The 25,010-nt window shown below is 43.4% G+C and overlaps 1 protein-coding gene across 1 annotated transcript; it reads right to left on the bottom strand.

Annotated features, from left to right (window-relative positions):
• On the bottom strand, positions 1-24,468 carry YBX3 (Y-box binding protein 3). Its single transcript, XM_026106279.2, has 9 exons — positions 24,133-24,468; positions 20,032-20,095; positions 18,304-18,337; positions 13,169-13,258; positions 12,389-12,511; positions 5,055-5,146; positions 1,747-1,915; positions 978-1,078; positions 1-521 (listed from the first exon to the last, which is right to left on the bottom strand). Exons 1-8 carry the CDS (start codon positions 24,353-24,355, stop codon positions 1,013-1,015), a joined length of 861 nt encoding a protein of 286 aa, XP_025962064.1. The 5' UTR covers positions 24,356-24,468; the 3' UTR covers positions 1-521; positions 978-1,012.
• Between the last annotated feature and the right edge of the window lie 542 nt (positions 24,469-25,010).

Below are 25,010 nucleotides of genomic sequence, written 5' to 3'. Positions count from 1 at the left end.
TAGTTTGCTTTTTTGTAGTTGAAATCACTTTTATTTGTGAGGAACATCACCCATGCTGCAGTTTCAAATAGATCTCACCAAGGAAAGCAGAAGTTTCTCCTCCTCATGTCCTGCAGTGAACAGGACTGGCACAGAAAAAAAAAAATCACACCTGGGAGGTTTAGCACCAGCATCCAATAAAAAAAGCATTTGATTTTAATTTCAGTTCTTCAGTTGGGTTTTTTCCCTTTTCAGTTTGACTCCAAAAGAAGAGTTGAAAAATTCAATGCTAGCAAAACAGTGAAATTTTAAGAAAACCCAAAATCAAAAAACCCCACAGTTGCTGTTGAAACTGGGGAGGTTGCTCTTTCTGAATCTTGCTCTTTCTTCATGCATCTATCTTGCAGGCATTCCCTGGATCTCAGCTGCTGGTAAGTTTTCTCAAGTTCTAATGTTTTGAATCTTTGCTTTCTCATCATTGTTGATGTTTTATTGCTTGAATGTTTCTTTGGTGTTATGTTTTTAGTTGCATTTTAGGACACCTGTAGAAGAGCCAAATTACAACATGCAATTTACTTGAAGTTTCATTTCTACTGGGAAATAGAAACATGAGAAACACTGGATTAGAACACAAAGCTATTTGGTGAGATTTCAGATGAAGACCAAGTTACAACTGTAACTTACAGGATAAGCCAAGTCACACTTACCCATCTACAAGTTTAGAGTATCTTCTTAAGTAAAAGAGCACCAGCACTATATACACCAGTTAGAAGCACCCCCTTAAAACAGATCAGACAGATGAAGCAAAGTCTTCTAGATAGTTACTTTGTGATGAATACAAAGAGGCAAAGAAGAGGAAAAAAAGCAGAACAAGAGCAGAAACCTTGGGTTGCCTATATAGGGCTCTCAAAAGCTATGTGGCCAGACAGATGCTCCAAGTCCTAGAAGCATACATAATGTGTTTCAGTTGGAGAACAGGACCTATCTATATGACTTACCTGAGGGATGGTAAAGGTGCCTGAGGAGCCAGACATTACTCAGCACCACTCTGCTCGGTCACTGAAGCAGAATTTTCAGCAGATGTTTCAGTCACCTTTGTCTGAGACACAATAAACCTACATTACAGACAAAGAATGACCTCCAGACCCCCTTCTCTATTCAGTAGTAGCATCAATATAACCCAGGCTTTAAGATAATTGAGGAAGATGAATTCTCAGAAAGTACTAAGGAATACAAAGTTTAAGTATTACATAGCAGATTATCTTTGTACACTTTCTTCAAAACATCTCCAATATGCAGGGGAGCACCAAGTGGATATATATAGAATGAGTCTTTCCTTAAAGCCTGTGTTTGCAAATAGTTCACTGAAACCAGCTGGTTTAAGCAGATCAGGAAATGCATCAGGAGCTTTCAAATCTTTCTCTTGGCTTGGAGACTGATGGTCTGGGGAAGTGGAAGGATACAGTCCCCATCTACTTCAAAAATATTAGTTACAATCTGATCCCCAGTTAAGAGCTATCCAGAAGTTATTCCCATCCCACTGCTGGTTAGTGTTCCATTTAAAGGTAAGTTGCTGGTTCTTAAACAAGGTCATAGGGAACAGGCAATGACACCAACTACCTTCACCACAAACACCTTAGTGTAACCAGACTCTTCTAGCACATTAGCAGTATACTCAGTAAAAAAAACCCCAAAGGGCAGAGGGCCTTGAACATTCATCCAGCCAACATCAGCCCCAAATTCAGCCTTTGCCAGGAGCATGCTTACCTCTTTCCCATCCTGAGCTGGAGCATTGGGTGGACGAGGTCGACGCCGGTAGTTATACGGGCGCCGATACCCACGGCGAAGTGGCTGCTGACTCATAGCACTGGCCTCATGCTGGTTCTCTTTTTCAGCCTCTCCAGCCACCGGGGCAGGGCGAGGACGTGGGGGCCCTCTGAAAAGAGAAAGAAATATGTATCAGGTACACAGGAAGTTTGAGATTTAAAACACTTTGGCCCAGCAAAAACCAGCAAGATCCATCTTTAGTAATTTGACTGATAGCAAACCATCCCTTTGGAATTTAGCTGCCATACATTCAGAAGAGAAAGACCTATTTCATTGGTCTAGACAAACAGCCTAGGTCCCTCTCCACTGCTAGAACTGTATCAGCATACTCCACTGCCAGTCCTACAATAAAGAGGCAGTTAAGTAACTGGAATTGCTGGCTAAGAGGAAAAAAGCCAGTAAAGGCTGCACAGGCCAACCCTGCCAAATTAGCCTTGGACTAGCTGTACACCAGGTCCATCCCTATCCATAACTGAGTGGTGTGATTCCTGAGAACCCTGTTCTACCTGTGAACCCTCTCCTGGATCTCTCCTCCTCCTCTCAGGTAACTGAGATGATGTTGCCCCCCTTGTCCATTGAAAAAAGAGTAACATGTATCTCAGTATTAATGAGGTCCAACTCTAAGATATTAAGTCAATCTTTCTGAACTATGCAATAGCATACCATCCCACTTCCAACAAACATTTTAAGTGTCAAAACTCAGCTGGAAGTGATGACAGTCATTGCCTATTATCTAGCTCCTATTAGCTGACTTAATTCACAGCTGTCTAGTCCCAAAAGCCAATCTAGGTTTCCCAAGGAAGTTCAGCAGAAAAGCATTACTGTCACTAGATTTAGTGCATGTAAACACATGCAATACCTATTAATTCACACAAACATTATACACTTAAATTGGATACATTAACCTATGGTACCTCTTACAGGAAAAGACACTAAAAGTAAGTAAATGTTAGCCATGGGAAAGCTATCCAGTTTGCAGTTTACCTATGTGACAGGTGCAAAAACAGATCTCATTACACTGTGTGGTGCTATGCCTGACTAGCCAACTACATAGTTTCTCAAAGATGTCTGGAAGAACATCCACATAATGCAACACTGCACCTAGGCTGGAACCTGAGTTGGTGACATGTTTTCATACTGCTGCACCTAAGCTAATGAAGACTTTCTGGAATTAAACATATTCAGCTCAGGCCCCTGCAAGCATCAGTATTATCCCAGTTCCCACTGTCCTAGTTACCAGAGCCAGCACAAATGTTTACAGATTGAGCTCAGAGTAGGAGCTAAAAAGCTTATTGTTCTAGATCCAACATCCAGAAGGGCATTAACTTTGTGTATGGAAGATGCAGTCATTAAGTACGATCTTGTAATTCCTATAAAATTTAGCTTCTTGTTCCTGCACTGGTATTTACCCCTTGCTGTTGGTTTTAATAAATATGCACATGAAGAGTGGGAATTCTGTCCATTTCACAGTTCATTTCTTCAATTTCAAACTTGGAGTTTGAGCTCATACACTGATAGGAAAACAGGACAAGAAGATGAAGAACAGATGAGGTGTTCAGTGAATGAAAGACTAATACAATTCATCTCCTTCAGAGGAGGTGCCATGATACTTTACAGAAAGTAGCAGTGAATACAATCCAGTGTTTTCTCTCACTTGTTACTCATTCTCCAAGATAAACAAGCCACAAGAAGCCAGGAATCTGAGTGATCTTTTCCACTTAAAGGCAGTTAAGAAGTGACATAACATCTCAAAAGCTATGATAGTCAGCAGCTGACTATTTCAGACTTTGATGTTTTGAACTGCAGTGAGTTCTTAGGTCATGAAATTGCTCCCTCAGTGTAAAGAGCAGAGGCTTGACTGGTCATGTCAGAACAAGGACTGAAAGAATAAAGAAAGCAATCCTACATTAGCCAGTTTAACTAATGACAAACACAGATGACTCAGCAAGTTACTGTGCACATCATCCCATTGGAAAGCGCCAGCATTCAAGTGAAACCCAACTGATCTTTACTTAAGAACCTAAGAAAAGCCTACTGGGTCTTCAAGGGTCCATTCAGCCCAGTTTTAAGGATCCCTAGGGAAGAGTAACAACAGGGAAACATATGTAATATTTCCCACAAGTAGTCTCCCAGCCTCCAACTATTTTCCACTCTGGGAACTTCCTGAGCCAGATAATAGCTTGCCTATTTGGTAATACCATAACAGTAATCTCTTCCAGCTATTTGAACAGTCTCCCTCTGAACTCATGCAAATTTAATATCCCTAACATTTGGCAACAAAAGCTCCAGAAGTTTACTACCTGTTGTATGCATAACAATCTCCTTTTGTTTTTCAGCCTGTCTCCCACTTTCTTCATTTGCTGTCTCCTCTGACTGCTCAGTAGCTTCCAATCTTCACACCTTTTCCCCTTCAGTCATTTGATGACTTATTTTTCTGGGAGCTCTCTAGCCTCTTTAGCACACCCTTCTCCAAAGTACTAGCAAGAGTAACTCCAATAATCCTCCTATTTTATTACTCCCCAAACAAAGCCATTAGAAGCCCTCATGGAACACAATATTGATGTTTTAACTGTCAGCAACCCCCTCTGCTAGCATAGGATATTACAAAGTTACTGTAATACTTCCCTGTAATCTAACGGTCTACAAGAGATAGGACATGACTTCAGTTATTCCTGAACAGAAAGTAGGATTTCTCATGCACCTATGAGTGGCACCAGTGCCTAGAAAAAAAGCCTGAGCTGTGAGAGGCACATACCTCTATGTACCTGCATATGACACATAGGACAGGGCTGGAGGCACACCTGCACATAAGCCACTTAGATCAGCACTGAGGCACAAACTACTGGCTTCAGTCCATAGGGAGGGTTACAAATAACAACTTGCACCTGTAGATACTGGACCTAACTGCCCCAGATCATGTGGGATATGGATTCAATACTTGTCCAAGAAAAGTGTAAGAGTTCAGCTGGGAACACATGGAACCTGCAACTCATTTCAATATATTGCTAATTTTTAAAGAGAATTTTTTTAAATCTATTCCTGGCTGTGAGTAACAAACACATTAACTTCTACCATGGCTTCCTCATTCCTGGGGCTCTCCTTTCTCCTAGAAGTTATGCTGCTTCTTACCATATCTACCATCTGAAAGTAGATGAATGTCAGGGAATACAACTTCCTGCTATTAATGAAGCCTGTACAGATCACATAAGCATCCAAATGCAATGATGAGCAAAGGAAATAGCACAAACCTGCGATAGCGTGGGCGATAGGTAGGATTCCTATGGACTTGTTGATGAAGTTGTCCTTCTGTGACCCCATCCTTGAGTTCTCCTTCACCACCCTGCAACCAAAGAAAATGGAAGACCAAGACAAAGATTAAGCATAGTTTCAGAGGCAGTACATAACTATATAGCCCAATACCTGGATACCAGATTAAACATAAGTCAGTACAAAAATGCAGGCATACCTGGTTAAAAAAAAAAAAAAAAAGCAAACACTCAGAAGGCTTTTGTTTTGACAAAGAGTAGAAAAGAACATAAAACAGTGCTGTTCTTGTTCCTCCCAGTAACAGACAGCAAAGGAGCTACCTGATGATCCTCCTCCCTTTCTCCAGTGAAGGGCAGAAACTTTACAGGCAATCTCAGGATAACAGCACTGGCAGTGAACTCTTCTTTAAAGCAAGATTAACTAAAATAACCAGAAGATAAACATTTGGAAAGCCTGGAGTGCTGCAGGTTGTAACAAGAAATCTTGGGGAATGGAACAGAATTCCCTGTCAGATCTGGACAAACCTCTTTTTACAAGATTAAAATCCCTTCCTAAAGCATTAAGACTTCAGAAGCTCTTTACTGCTTTCCAAGTTTCCTAAAAGGACAGAGACATGACCCAAGACACTTAATGTATTTCAGACTCTGTACCTATAAATAACTACGCCAGCTATTCTTAGCAGTATGACAGGGCCAGCTGCAGGAGAGAAATCAGAACTCAATATTAATAAAATAAAAAAACACATGCACATGAGAAAACAGCATATGAGATGTTATTTATAAAAACTGATGAAGATAGCTAAATATTCAAAGAAACTTCCATTAATTAGATGGGTAGTAATAGGTATCTTCTGACAGCTGTAGAGAATCATTTGAGGCCCAAAACTCAGAAGTTTCCTTTTAGATTTACAGCAGGATACTACTTATATTCATTTTGGGATACCAATTTGTTCTCTATATACAGAGAAAACAGTATCTTAAGATAGCTTTACAGTTTAATACATTCCATCCCCATCACCCCTTTCTCTCTTCAGATAGAGGTAGCAAAACCTGCAGCATCTTGCACTTCTACTAGTGACAGTGATAGGTATCTACCTATGTAAGGTATGTTTGCCAAAGGAGAAGTATGATTCCAGAATAAAACCATTATGCTGTCAGAAATCACTGAAAAAGATAGTTTGACCAGAAAACAGAACTTGAGCTTTCAGATAGTGTTTTATTATACTGCTAATAAATGTTAGATGCATTTTTATTAGGAAAGGCTTCATTCATACTCTTAAAAGCACCACACTTCTAGAACACAGGATCCTGCTCACTAAACTTCTTCCACAGAGACCTTCCAACTCAACATCTTGGTTATTCTAAAAGATAGTGAAAGAAACTGGCCAGCTGCACTTTACATTTTCCTCTGAAGACAATCACAACAGACAGGCAGGCTGTAATTCCCCATGAAGATCTCCCAGATTTCTTTAAACCTAAAGATAGAGGTGGAATGAAGTTTTCTATCTCCCCCCACTCCTCCAATAAAGATATCTTTAAACATTTACTGTAATGACAGTGAGCTTTTCACCCATCTGCTTTCCATGGCATCCTAATTTATTCCTTAGTTCTTCCATCTCTTCAGAAGATTTTTTTTAACATACTATTCATATCTACAGGTCTTTCTTGTAAGAAATAGTGCAGTTCAAGACACATTTGCCTACCTTCTGATTCACTGGCATAGAGGCTCCTTCTCTCAGTAATGCACACTGTATTTCATATAAGAGCATCACCAGTTCAAGGATATTCCATGATTCATCATCTGTTATAACATTCTGACTACAGCTCCATACCACATCTATCTCATAGACAGTTCAAAGACCTCAGACTCTTCTTTGTGGATACAATTAGGATATTTGATATGAACAGGTTCTTTCCACAGAACCTTCCATACAATATAGATGAAACTCCATTGAAGTTGGTTAACCATCTTAAATACTCCAAGGTTCTCTTCATTCTTGAGAAGTTTATGCACATTCAAAAAATGCATCCAGTAAATTATGCCTGGAGTACAGACATATTCAAGCTAGAATGGCAAACAAAGGATAGAATTTGCCTAAAACCATGTCAAGTAATCACATGGAAATCAACTGTTACTAGTTGAACTCCAATTGTTAAGTGTGGTCAATCAGAAGTTCTCAAAACTAAGGTCACCATGTCAAAGAGTCATCTCAAGCTAGTGAGTCTTATATCCATTCATAAACCACATCACTCGCTCTTCTTCAGTAAACTGAGGATGGACAATGTAGCAGCTGAACTCTGCAGCCTAATACATCTTAAATGTAGCAGGCCTGGATACACTGAAACCTCTTCCTTCAGGTGTGCAGCTACCATTCACCTATAGCACAGGGAACATCCTTGAGACTCTGAAGTCCAAGAAAGCTGTACCATTAGCAGCCCAAACCTAAGAAGCTTCAGAAGTGTCCTGCAAGACAGCTAAAAATGCATCCTCAAGTGAGGAGGCACAAGCTTTTATACACCTATGATGCAGATGACAGAAGTCATTTTGACCATTCAGAAAATATCATATACATACTGCTACAGCTCTAGGATATTGCAGCCTTCCTTCCCCCTTTACACATGGGAAAAAGAGGGGGAAGAGGAAGCCTCATTAAAGAAAAAGGATATTAGAAAGAGGCATCTTTGCAGTTGCAATATGAAGAATGAGTAACTGATGCCAGTGACAATCCCCAAAAGAAAGCATTACTAGCTTGAGATGAGGATTCACTCTCCTCTCAACTGATCTGAGAAAGCAACTACACAAGGGATGACAACAATCTTCACACAAGTGTATTGAGTGGTTCCACTGACCTACGATAGGACAGCTTCAGGGACAGGCCCTGCACAACATTCCCTTCTCCCTAGTTTGACACAAAATGGAGAGAAAAGTTTTCTAATCTTTCAGGTACAAGACAGACATCTATGTTAGCACTGTTTTCAAATTCCACCCTTTCCAATAAATCCTCTGCAGTCTGCACAGCACAATCAGATGCAGACTGTTGCTAACTTAGCTGCAGATACAATTTCTAGACATAACAGCCACAACTGTTGTGTCAAAGACATCTTCACTGTTTTCTGCTATTGATTACTCTAAGCTAAGTGTGTTGTTTTAAGATCTAATCCTACCACAAGGCTATCAGTCCCTTTGGCTTTAGGTGTCCTCTAAAGATTCTAATAACAAACCAAGCTTATTTGACTGCAGAGCACATTTTTGCTAAGTCCTGGTCCTTACATCCCTGGCTTTTCATGCAATCTGGCAGTATTTCATCTATTGGCATTGCCTTTAGTTGCCACATCAGCTCCCAGTTAGTACCATGTTCTTGCAGGGTTAAGTTCCAGTACTCATTTTGTCCAGCTTGCCTAAGGAAAAGGATGCCACAACTAGCATGTGCAAGAACACTGTGGCTAACCAGACTCAAGAGAAGAATCACTAATACTTTGGCATCCCAGGACAAAGATGAATGGCATCATTTTATGTTCCTCCAAGATAAGGTGGTTCATCAGGGCCATAAACCTCAGTATAGATATGTAAAACTGAGGAAGTGCAGCAACAGCTCCTTTTGGAGCTGTCATGACCAGAAGTGCCAGTGGTATCATGCTGAGGTTCATGAAAACTCTTCCTGTACCACAATTAAGACATGAATAGAGCTGAGCCATAAAAGCAGAAGCTAAAGCCTTTCCCTGAAGATAGGCAGGGAAGAAGCATGCAATTAGCCATTCAGCAACACATTCTAGTACCCAGTTCCCAGCACACAACAGCCTTCAAGGATTAAGAGAATGCAGAATCTCAGTGAAGTGTAATGGGAGAAGATACATAAGGTATCAGCCACTAAACCCTCATTCTTCATCTTTATTCCCCTGAATGTTTTTTTTTTAAACCCATTAAGAGACATCCAAGTAAACCATCATAGACTCTCTCTAGACACAAACTAAAGAGCACAACTCATCTGGCCTGTTTTAAACATTAGCTCTCAGAGGGGTTGAACTGCATGTCAAAAATACTTATTTCTTCCACTAACTGGTAAGGAAATATACAGTACCTAGCACATATGCAGATCAGATTTGGTCAGATACACACAGGATAGGCTGCAAGAGTTCTAATTAATGACATTTTAGTGAGAACTTGCATGCAATGAGTAATATATTTGCACAGTGGCTTTCAGAAGAACAGAGGCATGCTGCTTTTCTAGCTAGTTGCTGAATAGCACTGCTGATAGCCTAAAGCAGAGCAAGTGGTGTTTGGATCCCTCCCACTCCTCTTTCACAAGCCATTTTCTTCAATGAAAGCAGTAAGAAGAAAGCAGACTGGAAGTATCCAAAAGGACTCTTTAGTCTGTTTTGTCCAGATTCAAAGAACTATAACTGTACTAAAAGAACAATGCTGTCACCCTGGATGGATTTTAACCCTCAGCATCTACTCAAAGTGCAAGAGGGTGGGTCACAAACCAAGAGAAACCTCATTCACACTGAGGAAAATTTCTTAACATAAATTATCACTAGCTGGCTAGATGAGATGCTTAATTGGACACAAACATAAGGAAGGCTACACAGGTTGCAAATGTGAAGGCCAACAACAATCTTGGACGCAGTGACCATGAGATAGGAGGGTTTAAGATCCTGACAGAACTGAAAAACACAAGTAGCAGAGTGAAGACTGAAGAATTCCCAAGAGTGGAGTTTGGCTTGTTCAGGGAACTGATAGGTAGGAGGGCAAGAGGGTCTGACAGGGCTGGTCAGTCTTTAAGGATAGCTAGCTCAGAACAATATGCAAGAAACTGAGCAGGCATAGCACACAGCCAGCTTTAGCTGCACAGGGAATTCCTAACTGAGCTCAAACATGAAAAGTTAGCATCACTTAAGCAAAATCTGCACCTATAAGCCTATGGGACCAGAGAGGACACATTCAAGAGTGCTGAATGAGCTGGCCAACATTGCTTTGTGGCCATTACCATCTTTGAAAGGTCACAGCTATCAGAGAAGCCCTTGATTACTGGGAAGAGACAAATGTCATCATGCCCATCTTCAAGAAGGCGGGGGGGAAGGAGGATCCAGTCAGCCTAAGCTCAGTTCCTTCAGAGTTCAGGGACTTATAACTCAAGAAGTTATACAGTACATATCCTCATGAAAGCCATTTCCAAGTGCCTTAAGGCAGCTGGAAACAGCTAGCACATATTTACCAAATGCAAGTTATGCCTGATCACTTTCATTGCCTTCTATGAGGACTGGCTCTGCAGAACAGGAGGGAGCAAGTGATGGCATTTACCTCAGCTTTAGCAAGTCTCCTATTTGTACTCAAATTCAGATATGGACTGGATGAGTGGACTACAAAGTGAATGGAAAATTGGTTGGACCAGGCTCAAAGGGTCAACAATTCAAAGTTTATCTGGTAGCCTGTTAAAAGTGACATCCTAAGAGGATGGTATTGTACAATCTTCAACCACCTTAATGATGGACAGAATTCATGCTCAGCAAGTTTACAGATAACAAATCAGAGGGAGCAGTCAATGAATTGGTAGATAGGCCTCACATTCAGGACTTCAAAGTGAAGGAACAGGCTAACAAATCTCATGAGCAATCAGGAGAAATGAAAACCCAGATTAACACTTTTGTAAATGATCTTTTGCAAATCTTAAAGGCTGCAATTCTCCCAGAATGAAGCAGTATGTATTAGGCCATAAAAAAAACAACTTCAGAAGACAATCAGGCACCAGTTCCAAAACAATTACAATCCAGTACCCACATCAGCACAAGCTGAGGACTCTCAGATATGAGCAAGCCAAAGGGTAACAGTACATATCAGAATGTGTCCCTTGCTGTACATCTTCAAATATTTGGATCCAAGTGTGATCTAGTGCCACAGAGAGGCCAGGTTCTTCTAGCTGCATGAGTTTACATTAGTCAAAGAGTACATGCCAGTCTGAGTACCCTGAGACCGGATGTTCCCCATATCCAAGATAAGTCTCACATTATCACTCTTCAGGCAGAGGGAAACAGCTGCTTTCCATACTCAGTAGTACACAAGTGTGTAAGCCTTGCTACATCTGCTCATTTTGAACCTGAAGCAGTTTCAAGTCAATATCAACAATATCAACTGAAGTGTTCACTAGCAATAAAAACAGCTAAGGGAAGTTTTAATCTCAGTACAGCAAAAAGAAACTGTGCCAATACTGGAATATAGCTGATGACCTAACAGGTAAGGCCAGAAATAAGGCTGAAGCTGCAAAGTCTATCACTGTAAAAGCAAGACACTCAGTAATGAGGCATCAGATACCAGCACCAACTTCTGGTAGTCTCCAAGGGCTTCAGAAAGAACACCTCTCATGTATTTGAGGCTCTGCGGTGTTCCAGAAGGATTAAAGAAAAGCTCTTGCAATAGCTAGTATAAATGGCTAGACTTTAAGGACGGATTTGACAACACTTGTTCCGTTTGCCTCTTTGCTACTAATTCTGTAGAACAAGATAAGAGGTATGTTGCTTGTGTAGAGACTGACCACAGGGCTCTCATTAGATCATTCACATGTTATTGCAAGTGATGATCAGAGACTCACCTATAAACAAAAAGATTCTGCCAAACCTGTAGAAGGCTCCAGCTTCTTGAATTGTTCCAGGGACCAATGCAGCACAAGCATGATGTTGATAGCAACTGCTAGAACTACAGCATGCACCTTATACATACTCCTCCCTATGCAAAAGCTTGTAGGGAAGCTGTTTAGGAAAGCTTGCAGATGTTGTGAACAGTGGTGTGTGGCTAGCTTAAGAGAAAGAGCGCATTATCTTTATGGTATACTGCTACAGAGGTCTACAAAGGGATGATACTCACACGGAGGTTGCAACTGGTTGATCAAAATAGCATGCTTAAATGCAAAAACACTGAACATCTAACAGATCATGTTTTCCAAGCAACCCTTCCAAATGATGGCTATATTACTTAAAGTAGTATAGATATTTCCATTTGCTTCAGGCAAAGGTGAACACCTACACATCTCAATCCTTTGTGTTTAGTCTTCTCAATCAGCAGACATCTTAACATCCAAAAAGATGCATTAGTGCCTTTCTAGAAAGATATGCCACAAAAAGGCCTACAGGTCACACAGTAACAGAAATATCAGTGCCAACATCAATGATGCACTGAAGGAAGGCAATGTATTGCTGAAGAACACCACTCACACCTTAGTTAAGCATAGGAGCCTATCACATTCCAGTGCTGAATCTTCCTCACATGAAGGAAGACTGCTGAGGAGGTAGGATGACCATCACCATAAAGCAATTAAACTTACACTACGAGGTGGTCCACGGCGTTGGCCATAATAGCCACGTCGATAGCGGCGCCGGTCTGCAGCATAGCGGCTGCCTTCTACAGGGACTCCATCTGGACCAGTGACATTAGCTGCTTCTGCACCCTAAAAGGCCAAAAAGTCAGTAAACCAGGGGGGTGTGAGAAGACAGAGACCAGGTATAGGGAGAAGGGAAAGGAAGACAAGGAAATACAAAAGAAGTTTGTTTGCATAACATTAGGCCCAAGCTCCAGAGATTTCATCCTCTCAAGTTGCAAGAACATGCCTGTTATTTTCAATCCCATAACCTGAGAGGCTCATCACTTGCCATCCTTGTTTTTCATGTGAACAAGAGTGGCTAAAGTGACAGATTAAAGACAAAAGATCCAAAAAGCAAAACTCTCAGAAAGAGTTGGAGAAAGTGCAAGTGCTGCAAATTTGTAGGTTCTTACAATCCTTAAGTGAACAGGCTCCAAGACAAAGAAATACTCAGGGCAACACATGCATCATTTCAAGCTTGCAGGCTGCCCAAAAATCATTAACTACTCTCTCAAGTAAGAATTAGATTCTAGAAGCAATAAGGTAGAGTTAAAGTTTTGAGACCTACCTAGAAGCATTTCTTAACGAAGACTTTAGAGAAAAAGCTGTATGAGTGCCATCCACTCCAGGGATTACTTTGCCACAGTAGACAAAACTACCAGGTATGCACAGAATGCTGTTACTCCTCACTAGAGTGATGTCAACTCTGTTGGACTATGCCTCTATACCTCCATAATCTCTTACCTTCTCTCCTTCAACCACATCAAATTCTACAGTTTCTCCATCACCAACACTGCGCAGATATTTCCGTGGGTTGTTCTTCTTTATCGCCGTCTTTAAAGAAAGATGATACAGGAAAAATATTAGTTTTCAGCTTATTCATTCACAGCCCTCTAGATGAGGGAAGGATGGTATTTTTCTGCTATGATATCAACTTTACACAACAGACCAGTCACCACACCAAGATAAGGCAAATACACAAGTGTCTCCCATTCCCTAGCCCTTCCTTACTCAAACATTCATTCCTTTCTCAATACCTATGAAGTTACAAATCAGCTGTTGTCCCAGGTTCCCCTCTCACACCTACTAAATACCTGGATCATTTCACATGTTTGTATGAATAGGAGGTCAAACAATCAGTGCAAACTCTGCAAGCAGTATCAAGGCAGCTCCAGCTGCAAGCATGACCTGTGCCTTCACAATCATTAAAGACCTGTAAACTGCCTACAGAGAATTTAAGACCAGGAGCATTTTTAAAGAAGATAGCATTAACTATAACGTATCATAGCAGTTTTTCTTCTCTAGTTGTTACAAGTTGCTATAACCTTAGGGTAACAGAAAGAAGCCTTTTACCTAAGCACTGCAAGACACACCCCAAAAAGTTCAGTGACTCCAAGGCAGGCAGAAGAATAGTACCAGTAGAGAGAGTCAGTCTCAATCTTTAGTCACCTCTTCTAGAAGGAGACCCAAAAATAGCATTACCACCACAGATTAGGATCAAAACCAGTTGAAAAAACCTGTCAGACTCACAGAAACACTAGAACTTCCTAGACTGGTTTTCAAACTGAACTACAGATCCCTTTCACTCTGAATACTTCTAGGATTCCACAAAAGGCAGTTAGCAAAACAAGCCTATTATCAGTTTATCACACAACAGTTCACAAACTAAAGAGGCTGAAAAAAGTAATCCATTATGCAAGTCAATTGAGAGCCAGCTTTTTCCTGAAGGACTTAGTTAAACACCAGTCTGCTTTCAGTCTCCTGACTTGGGTGTATTTAGTTAGTACACAGGACATGGATGTGTAAGATCCAGGAGATTCCTGAATGTACAAAATACAATACATAAACCCAACTTAAGAAATGACAGTTGTGGAAACTTGTTGGCAGTTCTGCAAAGACAGGCAGAATGAAGATCAGTTGAGTTATTGCCAATACATGGCAGTTATATTCATTCTTTGAGGCAACAATAGTCCAAAATATTTCCCAAAGTACCGAAGGAAAAAAGTTCTAAGCAGTTTAAAGCTGAACTTGACCAGTTTAGGGAAGGTATTCTCACATTACTGAATGCAGGCCCTTTTGTGTTTCAGGCAATAATCTAACATGTTCTTTTAGCCTTCTATCCACCCATGCCATTCCCTGCAGCCAGCAACACCCCCAAATGGTCCAAGGAAAAAATGCAAAAGCAAAAACAATCCAAGAATTTTTTGATACAGGAAAAGAATGAGCTGCTCAAGTGAATTCCTTTGAGAAATACTTCAACAAGCAAAGACTCCTACTTTCAGCCCAGGTTTTGCTTTCTTTACTTAAGTCTGCTTTCTGTTGATTTATTAGTAACTGTCCCATCTCTAATATCAGCCAGAAGTGGCAGCTCTTTCACAAATGCTATTTACTAATATTAAAATTCATTACCCTCAACATAGATTAAGAATTTAATTATTTCACTACCACTTGTATTGAAACAACTGACAAACTCTGAAGGCTTGTGCTCTGCATAGGGCAGAAATGCCATCAAGCTTTCTTCCAGAATCTTTCTTCTTTGTAAGGACAGAGGGGGGAACCTACTAGACTTCCTTTCAGCAGAGGGTGTACTGAAGATTCAAGAATCAAGCTCCTCAAACATCCTCCAAGCAGAGTGATGGAGGATGGATTGAACAGGGCTTAACATGCAGTGTTTGAGACTTATGGACAAAGACCTCAAGTTTCAGATTTGCAGTTGAATAACCTGTCAAAAGGATATAGAGCCCACCACACAATAGGCTGGTGTTTCTTTTATAAAAGCAACTAGGAGTGATTTTGAGTAAGCCCTGGAATTCTGAGCAGGAACTATAAGAGTTTTACTTCTTTAGTAGCAGGTAAAGATTGCTGAAATAAGCCTCTAATAAACCCATGCAACTTAGCTTCATGAAGAGACTTGCTCTGTATATCCAGAGGGGAGAAAGCACTATGCTCCCCATTACTGTTCACCAGCACAGAGCAGTCTCCAACCCCAATTCAGCAGACAAATGTTTTAACACAGACAGCACTGAAGAATTAAGACATAGCTTTTCCTTTCCCCAGGGGACACTGATGCAGAGACAGTAATTGAGACTGCAGTTAGGTCAGTACTTTGCTCAGACAAGCTCTTCCCATACCCTCATGACACCACCCCATCATGTGCACATGCAACACCATGACAGCAGTGGCAGAGATCCATTACACCAGTTACTGGTGCACCTCTAATAGGCTGTCATAAACACTGTGCATGACAAATGTGACCCAGAAAAACCTGTGCAGAGATTAACTTCTCCTCACTGCCTGAGGACTCAAGTTATTCCTAATTTAGGCTTCTCTAGCTACCTACCTGCAATTTAACACCTTTAAAAGTAAGATGCCCATGCACACACATGAACACCCCCAACCCTGTCAGGATTAACTAACACAGTGCCCTTGACAGCATCTTGCATGAACCAACTGAACAAGGATGCAAGCAAGATGGAGCCAAGAAAACCTACCCTTCCCCAAACCATTGCTGGGGGTTCCCCCCCCCCCCCCCCAGCAAGACAAAGAGTTAACTCAAAGCAGCCATGCATGCCCTAAAGAGAAAAGCATTTTAATCTGTGCTCCGTTTATAAATAGCACCCAATAGCCGCACACACAGCGTTAACCCCCACTCCCATCATGTGACCTGCCTATTCCCCTCCCGCTGGGGGAGGGCACCTCTACTGAACTAGGTCAGCCTCGCTCTTAAGGGATTAGACGGGTAATGCGGCCCCTCCCCCACGGCCCCAAAGAGGGGGGAGAGGCGGGGCCCGCCAGCCAGAGCGCGTCACTAACAGCAGAGAGGAGGGCAGCGCGCAGCGCGATGTTTGCTTACGCCATTGATTTGCCGTTCGCGCCGCTGCTACCTACTCAGCTGCTTCCCCACCCAGCTCACTAAGCAGGCCTCAAGCGCCCGCCAGGAGCAGGGCCGCGAGCTTACCCCCACCACGGCACCCCGAGGGCGCAGAGCCCCAGCCAGGCCACCTGCACACCCAGGCCACTTCTGCCAGGAAGCCCCCAGCTCTTGTAACAAGGATCTCTCCTACTGCCAGTGTTGAGGCAGAGCTGAGACAAGGGTGATCTACCCTTCATGCAGCTTCCCATCATCATTTATGTTACTGCTCTTATCACATAGAAAACTAGCTTGAGATAGAATAGTTTAGGGACACCAACTGCAGCTGATCTAGATTAGCCCCAAAAGTATCTGCTTTGCTATGCCGAACCCATGGACAAGTTTGATCAGATGCCAGTTTGCTTGAGAGGCAGTATTTGAGACATCAGGACAGTGTTTTGCCTAGTGCTCACTCCTATAGAATTTCAGCTGCAGGAGAAGATGGGAAATCAGTCACCATCCCATCCCCCACATTTTACATGTAAATAGTTATCAGCACAGATGAATGTGACCCAAGCACAAAATAGCATAAATACTAGTTTGCTGTAGGTCTTCACTGCCAGTCTTCCCAAGCAGGAAAATGCTGATCCATGTCACTTGTGTTCACCAGCAGAACAGCTGTTTTCCAGCATATCTTCTCAGGGGTCTCTCAAGGACACCTTGTTTTTCTTCAAGGTAGTTTTACAGTGTTGCTTATCCAGAAGGTATTTCAGCTACCAAAGCCCCTCCCATCTCCCTCCAGATGGGCTCCCATCAGGAGGTAGATTCAGCCCCTCTATCAGGGTCCACATAGCACATGGTCATTAAGGAGAGGCAACTGTTGGGTATTTGCATATACTTCACATTGAGGGCTCTTGCTCTCAGTGCACTAAATGAGGCTGGAGTATGCACTGTGCACACTTTACATCTGCAGTCATTAGGGGCACTAGTTCCTTCACAGCTTCATCCATTTTAGGAGTAACAGTTCTAGATACCTTTACACAAGGAAACAGTTATCACACAATCTAGTCATGAAGCCACTGGAACTAGTTTATCAGCACATTTAAAACAGTGACATGCACTTCTCATCTCCCTGCAAGTTTCCTGCTTACATCTGATGGACATACTGTCATTTACAGTAAGCCCACAGAAAGCTCATGCTTGAAAGATCTGCAGGGCCCACATGTGATCCTTACATATGGGACAAGCTCCAAGGGCAGCATTTCATTTTTTGGTGAAGCAGAAGTCTGATGCTGCACATCCAGATCTAAGCCAACCAGTTTACATCCAGCACACAGCCATCATCTCTCTTCCTTTCAGCTATATCATGAGTTTCAGGTCAGAGAGGCTCAAAACAGCCCACTAACTGTTCAAGGAAAGATAACCAGCAACAGGCTGCTTGGCAGTTTTTCTGTACTTGGCCACACAGCCTCTCTCCTCCTTCTGAAGAGCAGCTGTCTCATGCAGCAACAGCTGATGGCAAGCCAGTCTGGTAAAAAGCCAGACTAGATCACTCTCTCCAATACCAGGAAGGGCTGACAGAACAGACCCACAAATGAAGATGTTAGGAAGAAACAGACAGAGAAGCATGAGGAAATGTGTACATGGGTTGCAGGAGTGGGGGGGGGGGGGGGGACAAGGAGAAGCAACAAATAGCAAGGAATTTACAAAATAGAAGTCATCCCCCTAAAAAACTGGGTGTTCAAATCAGAGCAGCAACAAAAAAGCATGACCAGTTGTAATATTTATCTCCTTCAATTGTATCTTTGTAGAGGAAAAATACCCTCAAATTCCTCCCTGAAAGGCTTCCAATACTATTTCTTGTTACAATAGGATTTGAGTACATGATCATTCAAGATATTCAGGATAAATATTCTAAGCATAAGCCAGGATAAGTTGGAGGTGGTTGTTCCAGGAAGTTACACTAAAAAAAAAATCCATCATGAACCATATGCAATGCACTTTGCAAGTACAATTACTTCTCTCTTACCTGATGAACAAACACATCTTCTTTGGTATCATTTCTGTGAAAAGCAAGTAAGAAGACATAAGAGTTTAGACTAACAGACTTAAATAGAAATCCCTGACTTCACAAGTAAACCCTCCCTTCTCCCAGCCTGTAGTACATCCTCTAGATGCCATACATTCTGTTTAAGTCTATACTATCAAGACCCTGCAGTGAATTTCCAGGGTCACATGCTTAATAGCATAAAGGATTCCCCACTCTTCAGAATAGGAGTCCCTGCAATCTGTGGGCAGACATTCAAGATGTAGTTTTGACACAAGACAGTAATAATCAGACTGCTTGCCTTTCACAACCTACATACACACCCTACCTCCCCCTGCCTCCAAACTTCCACAGGACCTGCAACCTGAGCTTCCAGCATGTTATCCCAGAGGTCAAGTAAAACTATCAACAGGCCTGGCCACAGTTGTTGAGAGCTCTTCTTTCAGTGAAACCCAAAGCAACACTGCACAAGAGATCCTAGAAATGTCCAATTAGGACAGGGACCCAGACATGAACAACCAGTTGCGTTGTCCAGATTATGTGAGCCAGTTCAGGCTTCTGCATGCAAGGCATGAGGATGGGTGGGAAAGCTTGATTCTATGTTTCCATAGAGCAGAAGCAGCCTAGACACTCATCTGTTCAATCAGTTCTTCCTCTGCAGAAAGAATAGATGGGTCAAAGAGTTCCAGCGCAATCAGTCTCTGCTTGTATATTGTCTTGAAGACTAACATAGTAGTTGTCTCACCAAACTGGAATCTACTAATAGAAATTATATCATAGCACTTGAAGTGATAGTCTTAAGCTGGATATGAAAGACTCAAAGTATTTCTTCCCAGTTCAAGCTGTTCTAACTTCATACAACACTGGACAGCAGTCTCCAGGCACTGGAATTAATACTATACCAGAACTGGCTTCAGCTTCTACAAAACAGGGCTCTTCTATCCCATTCTACAGTGTCCAAGTTACCCAAATTAACTGCTATATGACAGTTCAAAGACTTTCAGGGCAAAAAAAAGCATCTCTACTGCAAGACAGATGTTCACCATGCAGGAACTTTGTTTTTCATAAACATTTGTCCTCTAAAAACCTTCAACCCCATATATATTCCAGCCCTAGAAGTCAGTTTTCTCCAACTGGGGTGCACAAGACCCAAGTTCTCAAGGTTGACATATGACAAATAACCACTTACAACTAAAAGCTATGTGGATTATCAGTGCCATTCAGATGTTCATGTCTATGTTATGTATATAAAAAATGCAAGTTCTGTGCAGCCAGGTTCAGAAAGTCTTCAGTTAATAGTAGAGAATTTCAATGTGTATTTAGAGTGGATATTTTGACTAATCAAACTTTTATCAAAGTGTTTCCCCTTATCCTCCAACCTTATTCCCAGCTTTAAAAAGCCAGGTAGACATGAGACTTCATAGAACTTGTTTCTCATGTTTACTCATGCAACACTTCTAGTAATGGCAGACTAGATTTGCTATATGTTTGAGCCTGTTTTCTTCCCCCTCACCCCCGTTTGTTGGGGGAAGAGGCAGTGTGAGGGGGGAAGAATCAAGACATCTGAATTTTCTGAATGTCTGGTAAAACCTAGCAGTCACTTGTGTGAACTTTTTAGGTCTTAGATTTTCAAGAACTAGTAATGCACAGCATATTATCTGTACCATAAACCTTAGTGCAGAATAAATATGACCATCAGTTTAAACATACCTGTTAATAAAGCCATATCCATTTCTGACATTGAACCACTTGACAGTGCCAAGAACTTTAGTAGCTAGAAAGAAAGAGTTAAAGTTACTCTAAAACATAAGTGCAAGAATTTTACAAAACTACTCTTATACCTGCACAGAGAGTCACAGACAGACCAATTCTGTTCCCTTTACACTCAAGGCATACTTTCATCTGCATTTCAGTTTATACCAATGTAGCAGCAGAAAGCAGTGCCTTAACCTCTTAGCTGAGGAACAGAGTTATCATGCAGCATCTAGAACAAACTCCAACTGTTTTTTCCAAAAATGTCCATTCATCCCTTTGCTATTCTGTTTCTTATCTCAGAGATGAGCAATTAAGCTGAACCCCCTCCCCCACTACCATTCATCAGTTCTAACTGGGAAGCCAGACATTAAAGAGCAGAAGAAGGCTGTTTAGAAGTCCCCTCTTTCACTCAGGCAGTCATCCCTCCTTTCTTTCTAGGTTGAAGAGAATCACAAACACCATGCAGCTCAAGGATCTTCTGCCTTTCCACTTATTTTGGATACAAGCTTTCTTGCATTACTGTCATCCTCACTAACCAGACAAAAAGCACAGAAGTGTTACTGTTTCCATTCCTACTATTAGATATCTTCCATGATTTATCAGCTATGGAAGTGACCAGCTTTATTTTCCAAGGCTTCTAGGATCAAGACAAGCTCCTGTTTATCACATAATACCCAACCAACATCTTGCATACAAGCCATACTACACTGTCTTATAGGATCTGGTGAAACTCGTTCCTCCACCATGTATCACACTGTTGGGTTCAACCCACACATACCAGAAGTTGCTCAACCTCTCCTTCCCTCTCAACAACTGGGTGGAGACCACTAACTTACATTTGCCAAATCTGTAGGAAAGGGAGAATTTCAGGCTCTATATTTTAATAGATCTATTACACAGCATGATCACAACCATTTGTGCAATACATATAGGATTCAACTGCAAAGGGCCTAGTCAGCCACAGAAGACTGCTTATTAAAAGAGGGATGTGAAGGGGGCAGCACAACACAAGGCCCAATTGGGGGGGGTAGGGGGAGAATCTAGGGAATCTCCAGTTCAGAGCTCCCTAAGCCACAGTCTGCTACAGGCAAGAAACATATACTGCAAAGCATTATCTATATCTGCTCTACACCTGCATTCTTCCCTAGGCTTTGGTCCCATGCAGTCTTTCCATTCTTACATTTCAGCCAAACAGAAGTATAAGAATACTCAATATACAGCCAAATTAGCAGCATTTGCTGGTTGTATTTTTGCCATGAATTAAAAGTAGTAACAAGCCTCTTCTCATTACACTTAATGATGTAAGATACTTTGGCCTTCTTGAACAGGATTCTCTAGCAGGAAATGTTTACACCATTAAAAGAAATCAGAACTACTTTAAGACTAGGACAAGTACTAGAGGAAAGGGCTCCACAGTACAACATCCACTCCTACTCCGCTCCCTGTTTAGTACTGCAGAGATGAAAGACACCAAGTTCCACTGCCTAGCATTGATTCAGTAGCAATCACCATCTTCAGCACCAACATCTATTTGTTCTTCTAGGTTTAGCTTTACAGAAGAGTCCCCAGGTACAAACTGATGCTCATTGATATCATTAAGGCACTGACTACAGACAAGAGCTCACCACATTGGACAAGTCAACAGGGAAAGGAAGGGGAAAAGGGGCACCACTGACCACACAGGTTTTAGCCTTGCTTCTTAGAAAATCAGGCTAATACCACCAATTCTCCCACCACCATCCCTTCTCCCTCCCCTTCAAAATAGCTACTGAAGCCATTGGACTATTTCAGTCAGATTATAGGAGAATAAGAAGCCTAGGAAGTCTTACAAAAACTCCTAGGAGTCAGAAAACTGGTGAAAGGAAAGGTGATCAAAAAACTCATCATACAAAGCCAGTTGGCTGCTGATAAATGGAAGTCTGCATACACAGCTTCGGAACTAGCTAGAGCAATATTGTTCCATACCTAGAAGGTGTCAGAGATCATGGGGATGTTTCCAGTATAGTCTTTAAGACAGCACACTGGGGAAATCATTCTGCATTTGCACTGGTCTTGTACTCTCCCTTAAAGTATTACTATTAGGGGAAGCATGTCTGACAACACAACACTGTTATAGTAAACATCCATGTAACTGTAGTGCAGCCATTGTTCAGCCTGAACTGTCATAGTGGGGAGATCAGGCAGGGCAGGAGGACAAGCCCAGAGGAAGCCAAAACCAGTTTTAATGAGAACTCAAAGAAAGCAGCTGAAGTGATAACTCCTATCCTATTAGGAATGGGCAGAGGCCACATATTTCCACAAGACACTGTACTATTAATGGAAGTGATCAGCAGTTCCCATCCATGCAAAAGTAGCCTTAGTTTGATCAATTTCAGAAGGAAAAAAACCACAAAGCTCTCTTTGGTTTCTCTGACCAAAGACAGAAGAAAGCCAACTAGCCTTTATTCTTGCTCCTAGAAGAGAGATATTCAGATGAACTAAGCAAGCATCAGAACTTGCTTCTAATAGGCCCTTTATAAAAGGAGACTTAAGTGTACATAATTACAAGACCATTAACAGGGATATTTGAGATGGACTTGAACGCAAGTTTGTTTTCAGCTAGCATTATCAATAACCACTTTCTCACATTCTCTGTGAAAAGCTGACTTAATAAGGCCAGTCTGCAAAGCTATCAGCATAGAATAATTTGGACTAGAACAGGAAAGGCACCTGTGCTTTCAGCTTTTTTTAATTAAAAAGCAATAGCAAAAGTCTAAGTCAGCCTGACAGGTGAACTGAATAAAGACCATTAGCATGAATGAAGCAAGCCACCATAAGGCAAAAAACCCAGCCAGGTGTACCAAGAGTTGCAGATGTGCCTTGACTGATTACTGCAATTACTGACAAGCTAGACAACAGAATAGGGGGACAGATAGACAAATGACAGTTTCTAATTTCTGTTTTGCTACAACCCTCCCTACCTCAGCTCCAGAGAAATCCTTACCTGCACCTATGTCTGCTGTAGTCAGACCTCAAGTCTCTCTTTAGAGGTTAAAATGCTGTCTTTCATTAGTTAGGTTCAGGCCTTTACACTAGTAGTCAGCCTCACCTTTGTAACAACCTCTTAAAAATATGCAGTTATAAGTGGCAGATCCCTATTTCCACTACAATAACCTCACTGTAAACTGAAGTCTTGTCCTTTTCAAGTGGTTGATCCTGTTCAGTCACAACAGGAAGAACTAGATATCCCCTGAGCTCAAGTATAGAGGTGGCAACTCAGCATTCAGTTTACATCTTCACTATCGATAAAGCAGAAAGAAATCAATATTAATAATCGATAATCAATTTATCGATAAAAAAGAAAAAACTAGCCCACTAGAGTCATTCTAAAAGCAGTTCACATCCTTTATAGATAGAAAAGTTGAACACAGATTTTAAAGAGATCTAAGAGATCTAGATTCTTGGTTGCACATGCTGTTTACGAGCAGCCGCTACCAAGGCAGGACTTCCCGAACTTCACCAGCTGCCAGAGCCACAGTGTTCTCATCGCGCCTGCCGCGGCCAGGGTCCCGTGCAGACGCAAGCAGGTGCCAGAGCTGCGACCGGTGTCAGCAGCGATTCAACATGGCTGCTGCGGACTCGCACTCCACGCTGCCCGAGGGGCAGCTCCAGCGGCCCGACCCCCACTGCAGACCGGCTCCCTAAGAGCCCAGCGCGACGCAGAGGCTGCCGGCGCCCCTGAGTCGCTTCGCCAGGGGCTGGCGAGAGCCGCCCGCCGCGCCGGGCCATCGCCGAGCACCGCGGGCCCCCCCCCGCCCCGCAGCCAGAGCCTTGCCCTGTCCAACTCCACGCTGGCGTCCCGGCGGGGCGCCGCTCTGCGGGCAGCTCTCCCCGGCCGCCTCCCCCGAAAGGCGTGTGACTCATGACCCCAGTGGGGCAGGCCCCGGGAGGGTGCGGCACCGCCCGTTCTAGGAGGGCACTGCACCCCGGCCGCATCCCACCAGCTACGAGGGCGGCGCCGCCACCACGTGCCGGCGGTCCCGGGAAAGTTGGGCGCAGGGCCCGCCCGACACTCACCGAGCACTTTCTTCTCCGTCTCCGCGGTGGTGACGGCAGCGGCGGCGCCGGGGGCCGGCTCTACACTCGCTCCGCCCGGCGCGGCGGTGCTGACGGGGCTCTTGGGCTTGGCGTCCGCGGCGGCGGGCGGCGGCGCGGGGGCTGCGGCCGGGGCAGCGGCGGTAGTGGTGGTCGGGGCGGGCGGCGCCGGGCTGGCGGTGCTGGTCTCGGCCGCCTCGCTCATGGTGCCGGGTGGGCGGGTCGGTGCGCTGCGCTACCTCGCGTGTCTCGGGCCCCGCGCTGGGTCTTACTGCCCCCAAAATGGCCCCGCCGAACTTTTAACGCAATCAGCGGGGGCCGGGACCGGGACTCGCGCCGCCTCATTAGCATTTAAAGGGGCCGCGTCGCCGTAGCGGTCCCGCCCTGGCGGAGGGACAGAGGGGCTCCACGGGAGGGTTGAAGGGGGCGTGCGCGGAGCGATCTGCGCTCGCTGTGTCCCAGGGCGCGCGTGGGGGCGGGTGGCCGCGCGCGTGGCAATGTGCGCAGTAGCCTGTGCACTGGCGTTCGTGCGGATGCGCCTCGGTGCGCTTGTTCGTGCGTGTTTGTGTGGAGAAATACGTGTCCGTGTGCGTGTGTTTCCAGGAGTGTGTGTACGTGCGTGTGCGCGCAAGCGTGGTGTGGGCGCGGGCGTCCCAGCGTCTGCGTGTGCCGGCACATCCGCGCGCGCACACACCCTTACGTGCCTACACACAAGCGCGCGGAGGAGGCGTGCGTGTTCGTGGGTAGATCTGCGCGCGACTATGTGCTAGGTGTGCGTCAGTGTGTGCGCCTGCGTGGAAAGCACGTACGCGTGTGCTCGCGCTGGGGGAGATTGGGGGGACGCGCACGCGTGCCGGGGG

This window comes from Dromaius novaehollandiae, chromosome 1, assembly GCF_036370855.1.
Source record: "Dromaius novaehollandiae isolate bDroNov1 chromosome 1, bDroNov1.hap1, whole genome shotgun sequence".
Lineage (NCBI taxonomy): Eukaryota > Metazoa > Chordata > Aves > Casuariiformes > Dromaiidae > Dromaius > Dromaius novaehollandiae.
Note: the sequence above shows the minus strand (reverse complement) of the source record. Positions and strands in the feature narration are given on the sequence as shown.

What these genes read in the sequence shown, in the direction of transcription:
- YBX3 (XM_026106279.2), bottom strand. Translation starts at nt 24,355, where the DNA reads ATGAGCGAGGCGGCCGAGACCAGCACCGCCAGCCCGGCGCCGCCCGCC. An exon ending in GGATATGGCTTTATTAACAG is followed by an intron (nt 18,338 to 20,031) that starts GTATGTTTAAAC and finishes TGCTTTTCACAG; the next exon opens with AAATGATACCAAAGAAGATG. An exon ending in CAGCTCAGGATGGGAAAGAG is followed by an intron (nt 1,079 to 1,746) that starts GTAAGCATGCTC and finishes ATTGTGTCTCAG; the next exon opens with ACAAAGGTGACTGAAACATC.